This window comes from Chaetodon auriga, chromosome 2 (assembly GCF_051107435.1).
Source record: "Chaetodon auriga isolate fChaAug3 chromosome 2, fChaAug3.hap1, whole genome shotgun sequence".
Taxonomy (NCBI): Eukaryota; Metazoa; Chordata; class Actinopteri; order Chaetodontiformes; family Chaetodontidae; genus Chaetodon; species Chaetodon auriga.
In genome coordinates this window covers 14,260,781-14,266,780 of record NC_135075.1, presented here as the reverse complement: position 1 = coordinate 14,266,780, position 6,000 = coordinate 14,260,781, and the positions used below count along the sequence as shown (strand labels likewise).

The 6,000-nt window shown below is 45.1% G+C and overlaps 1 protein-coding gene across 3 annotated transcripts in view; it reads left to right on the top strand.

Annotated features, from left to right (window-relative positions):
- The window catches only part of LOC143336444 (retinoic acid receptor gamma-A-like), a 35,548-nt gene that overhangs the window by 18,419 nt on the left and 11,129 nt on the right, over positions 1-6,000 (top strand). The window contains exon 1 of one of the 3 annotated variants that reach the window (XM_076756658.1): positions 520-1,051. The exons of the other annotated variants lie outside the window; for them this stretch is intronic. Within the exon in view, the coding sequence (XP_076612773.1) occupies positions 907-1,051 (145 nt within the window). The 5' untranslated portion in view covers positions 520-906. Of the gene's footprint in view, positions 1-519; positions 1,052-6,000 lie in introns of those variants that run through there. 3 annotated transcript variants of the gene reach the window in all.

The following is a 6,000-nucleotide window of genomic DNA, read 5'->3' as shown; positions in this document are numbered from 1 at the left end:
GTGAAAGGATTTAAATGTTTATGAAATACAAGGACGTGAGTGTGTGTGAGCAGGTGTGTTCCTGCGGCCACATCAGAGCTCAGACAGACACATAATCCTGATGCTGCTTCTGTACAGACGCCACATCCGTTTACAGTGAAAGGTGGGAAAATTAGCTAATGGCACAGTCAATGCGCTTCCTTTCTCTCCTGCTCTGAGCAGACTGTGAGGTGGCTGAGAGGCAAAGCTCCCTGCTGTGGTGAAACAAAAAAGGAACTAATGCCGAAAAAAAGAAAGGAAGAAAGCCGAAAGAGTGGAGGGAGGAGGCAGGGGAGGCGAGGAGTGTTTGTTTTCATTTGCTGAATATGAAATATGAAGAGGCATGTTGGAAAACTTGAAGGAGAAAAGAGGGAGGGAGAGAAAGTTTGGTGCACAGCCAATCAGAGAGCACGTACACACCCCCTCGGGCGCTGCGTCCCTCCCTCTCCTTCTTCCTCGACCCCACCTCCTTTTTCTGTGCTTGAGAGAGCGTGCAGATAGTTGGCTGTGTTTGTGGTGGAGTGTGAGAGGCCCAGAGAGCCGGCGAGAGGGGAGCTGAGATCAGTTACAGCAGTCGAGGCGAAGCAGGCAGGCGAGCAAGTGATCTGGCAACAGAGAGGGTGAAAGAAGGCTGGGCTGTAGAGCGGGAAGAAGGAGAGAAAGAAGGGATTTTGTCCATCCAGAGAAGTTAGTCGGGGAGAGACGGGACAGGCGGTCAGGGGGCAGCAAGAGACAGACAGAAAGACAGGGAACACCTGGACCGAGCAGGGCATTGAGTTTCAGTCACAGGAAGCTTTTGTCTCAGTTTTTACAGACACTTTCTCTCAGCTTGGCTGCAGAACAAAAGCAGAAGGGCTGCAGTCGTGTTTGCTGTGATTTGAGAGGAGCATGTTTGACTGTATGGAGGCTCTGGGGCTGGCCCCGCGGCCCCTCTTTGATGTGTCCGGACAAGGCTCCTGCATGCTCGCCAAGGCAACCCCTTACTTCTCCGGCCTGGACCCCTTCGCCTGGGCCGGCACCAGCAGCATTCAGTGTGAGTACTCCATCCTGTCCATCAGACTGGAAAAGAGCAGCTGTGTGTGTGTGTGTGTGTGTGTGTGTGTGTGTGTGTGTGTGTGTTCTTATCAGAATCCTGGTTTTGTTATCATAGAGCTCTCTCCACAGGAAGAGTCAGATTCCTTTCGATTCTATGTACCCATTCTCACCCCACTTCTTGTTTGTTTATGTGCTTAGTGTGCTTTGTGAGGGTGAGTGAGTGAGCTGGGGAGCGCATATTTATACATCATCATGTTTGTTTTCGTTATGAATGACTTCACATGATTGACAGCTCTTTTAAACAATTCGGGGACCTGACCCGGCGATGTGTCCAGAAAACAACAACCGCCGACGTCCAAACAGAAACAGCACTGACAGATTGAAGGCGAGCAGGCCTTGAAATCACACAGTGGTGATCTGGCCTGTGAACTCACACAGCGGAGCCACAGCTGGGTAAAAACAGATAAAGATAAATGAGGATATGAATGGACTGAGAGCTGTTTCACCCTGTGAGCAATCTGTGCGCGGTTATGATTCATGCTGGTGCAACAGGAGGGAGATACTCCAATTAGTTTTAGCACTATTCTTCAGAGGAAAATGACAAGTGACCATGATCATTGACACATGAGCACTCCCTGTTTCCTAAATCCACAGGCGCGACATTCTTCTGACAGCTCCTCTAAAGACCCGAGTAGACGAGGCACAGACTACATCAGGTAGAGCTTTAGAAAAAGCAAACCCCAGGAACAGTCACCGCGTGGAAAAATGAGGGAAATATGATCTATCTGGCATAATAATAAGCAGACCTTTTGTCATGGAGTCCACTTTCAGACTCTTTGATTACTCTTGGCTTTGTGGCTTGGAAAATCAAACATTGACTCTATCTATCTTTAGAAACGGACCTGCTGGCTCTATTCATATGTGTCACCGAGCTGAGAGCTTTGTTTTTTTCAAAATGCTTCGCCTCCACTGTGCTCCAGCGGGCTGGGATGTCCCCACTGAGCACCTTGAGTCTATTTATCTTCAGTCAGTATTTAGATACCTGGGCATCAAGCACTGTGGAGTCCTCACTGCTCACTAATGATGATGGATGAGCAGTCAGCATGACAAACACCACAGCAGGGCCTGTTTCAACTCGCTAAGGAGCTCCGCCAGATGCCACCCTGACAGACAAATGTCCACAAATGTTCTTTAATCAGCTTTTCTTTGTATAAAAATCAGCGGTTTAGTGTCTGTGGCTGTGAAGGCTGCAGGTCCAGGATCAGCCAAGAAAGCGCATATCTGCACATTATCTTCAGCTTGGAGTGAAGGGACTGAGAGGATGGACAGTAACAGGCCCTCATGACTTTATTTCTCTATCCAACACATCAGCATACTTTTTAATACAGCCAGTCTCTCTCAAGGCCGAGCTGGCAGACCGCAGATCCCTCAAACGATGCATTGATAACTCATTAGACAGAAAAAGAAATGGCAGCTACTTTGATAATCGGTCGATCATTGAAGTCATTTTTCAGACATGCTCAGCTCTCTGGCTGCAGCTGCTCCATTGTGATGGTTTGCTGCTTTTCCCTGTTTCACATCATGGACAGCTCATCACTGAAATTGAACAGTTTTCGGTCTTGGACGGTAAAACAAGATGTTTCAAGATGTCGTCTTGCGCTCTGAAAAAACATTTTACAGACCAAATGATCAATAAATGAATCTGAAATAATTGGCAGTTTAAGTGCTAATGAAAATAACGGCTGCAGCCCTACATATAATTTTGACTTTGCTTAAGTAGCTCATTCCAAGATTTCACATTTTGAATAATATCAGTCAGACTCAGAGACTGTAAAAACAGGCCATGCTGTGGTTAACCTCTTGAGTCTCAGCCATTTGCTGCTGTAGGAATTCACCACCTTTCTTTAATTTCCCCACTGACCCTTTGGCATTGATAACTTTGCTTTCACTTGACTTTTTTCGTTATGAAATGAAGTGGACGGCGAATGAACATAAAGCCACGAACATCTGCAAAGATGATCACCAGCCGTCACTGGAAAGTGACTGAAAGTTTGCCTTCAGTGAACATGAACTGTTGGACACTGCGGCTCTAAATTCCTCAGAGCATTTTGGTCTCCTTGTCTTCTTGACACAAGCTTTCTCTCCTCTGTGTGTGTGTGTGTGTGTGTGTGTGTGTGTGTGTGTGTGTGTGTGCGTGCGTAAAGCGGGGGTCATCTTTTCCTGTGTTTTTTTCTTTATGTGAGGCAGTTCAGCACCTCTCTGCCGTCCTTTGTTTCAACGTCAGGAGGCATTAAAGGGAGCGGGGACATGCCAAAGTCTGTCCACTCTCTCTGTCACTGCCTCCTGTGCAGTGTGTGTGTGTGTGTGGGGGGGGGGGTTCTCCTCTACGTGACATTTGTTTTTCTCCTCTTTTGAAGATCCCCTCTCTAAACTTGATCTTCCCTTCCAGTAGTGTGCATCAGTGTGTGTGTGTGTGTGTGTGTGTGTGTGTGTGTTTGCATTCTTTGCTCACTCATGGCTTGTCTTACACGCCTTGTGTTGAGTAACCAAGAACTTTTAATGATTCAATTACAATTACAAAGGGTCAATTAAGAGATTAGGCGGAGTGTAGGGGTATGAGGGCTGAAAGAGGAGCGGAGGTTGGATTTGGGATTAACCCCCCACCGACACCACCGCCACCCCCGCCTCTTTGTATCTTGGTGTTTCAGGCCTTGAGGGGAAAAGCTCTCCTCTTCATTCAGTGATAATCTCCTCTTTCTCTGGCACCCTCTTCTCTTTAACTGGCTGCTTCAAAGCAAGTTGAACTCCTATCATCACATATTAGAACAGCTACGTATTATAATTGTGATACAGTGGGGATGCTGTTACTGCCAGAAGCCAATAACAACACAAGATATGTGCCTCAATTGTGAGATAAAGGATTTCTAGGGAATGCCTGCATGCTGTATTTCTTGGACTAGAAGCGTTGCGTGTAATTATTTATTGTTTCTAATCATTTTGGCCCTACCTGCAGCAGTATCAACAGTCTTTTTAATAAAATGAGGTAATCTGTGTCACTGGGTCATGAAACGCTGGCCTGTGCTCTCGACTCGTGACGCCTGTGGGTTGTCTTTCCTGAATGCCGTCGCTCTCTCAGATCCGGTGGGGAAGAAATTTCACCATGAAGCCTAAACAAACTCTGTGAACCTGGAAATACATGTTCAGCCAGTGTGTGACGGCAGAAGTTATGTGGCTGTCGTGAAATGTCTTTACGTGTACTGCTTCCTTACTTAACAGTAAAGGATATGTGTTATATATCATTATTCTCAGTAAAACTTTGAATTGAATCCTTGTTGCTCTTGTTAATTTTGAACCAGTTAAATGTTTGAGATGCTCCTTTAGTTTTGATGCCATCATAACAACAATTTTTCACAGTTAACGTTTGGAAATTTCAGAAAATTTTCATTAAACTCGTTGGTTTTACACAGAGTTTAAGTCAACTGTGGAAAATTTTATAAAAGAGCAAATAGTGCCGCTAAATCAAAACTCTGATCATAAGCCTACACAGGTTGTCTTACTTGAAATAAGAAGATTAAATGCAACCCTGATTCCAGAAAAGTAAAATTAAAAAAAAAAAAAAGAAAAGAAAAGAAAAAATAGGCTTATTCTGAATTTGATGTCAGCATCACGTTTCACACAGGTTGGAACAGGAGCCGCTGAAGACGGAGAAAGTTGTGGAATGCTCCAAAAACACACACGTCCAGTGTTTTCTTTCTTTCTGCCTTTTATGTGGCACCAATGAGACGTTTCCAGCAGAAAGCCACGCACCTCTGTCTCTCTGGTCAGAAACAAGTTTACCAAACAAGCCATGTCATGTCGGATTAGTCGGCTACTGTGAATCATGCAAAAGCTGTAATCAAATTATTACTCTAATCTGGTTATTCACAGTAATCAGGTTACAGTTTACCTACAGGCTCATCTGTCGGGAATGAACTCACGCTCAGTACTGCAGGTGATGAATAGGAGATGAGTAGGTCAGACTGAGCCTATTCAACACAATGTTTAGGCATATTTGTGCAGTTACAGCACTCTTATAAAAGCTTCGGGAACAGAGACAATCCCAGGCTGCTGATTGGCTCCTGGGTGAAACTGCTTGAAATCAACATGTTCGGTGACTTTGTGTTCCAGCTTGTGATTGTGGCGTCGCAGCTTCCAGCCATGTCTCCACCGCATCCAATTAACTTTGGCTGAGCTTAGCCTGAATTAAAAAGACCATCTTATATGTCCACTAAACTGTTTGTCAGATATCCTCCAGTGTGCCAAATGCTAAAAAGCTTGTAAACTTAAAATGAAACAGGCATAAAAGCATAACTGGCTCATCATGATACAATAACGGACCAGATGCAGCTTTTCATCTCCGTGTTATGTTCATACCTAAATGCTTTTAAACCATTTGCAGATCTTTCCAGTTGCCTGTTGGTTTACACTGAGCTCAGGGGCAGAAGCTGTGTGCGAAAAGCCATGTTGGCTCGTCGTGTTGCATTCATGGTGCCCAGTATGGAGGTGGGAGCTGACTCTCTGTGCTGTTATAAAAAAGAAAGGGTGTATTGTATGTATGATGATGAATGGGAGGGACAAACCCAGATTTAACAACCTGTCCCGTAAACACACCCCCCGCCTCGCACCCTGTAGACAAAGCTGAACTCCATGACCATGAAGAAAAGACCCTGAAATATTACATGAATGTTGTTTTCCAGGTTTTGTCTTCAATCGCACCTTGAACAACACATTGTCAAGATCAGCTGAGGTTGAAAAATGACTCTCTGAAGATTTATTTTGCGCTCTTTTTGGCCCAGTTTTCTGCAGTGCATCTGAAACTGAAAGCTTCACAACGGTGTGAGAGTTGGCAGGTTTGACGATACGTCCAGGATTTGTCTTTTTGTAAGTGTGTGTGTGTGGGAGTGTGTG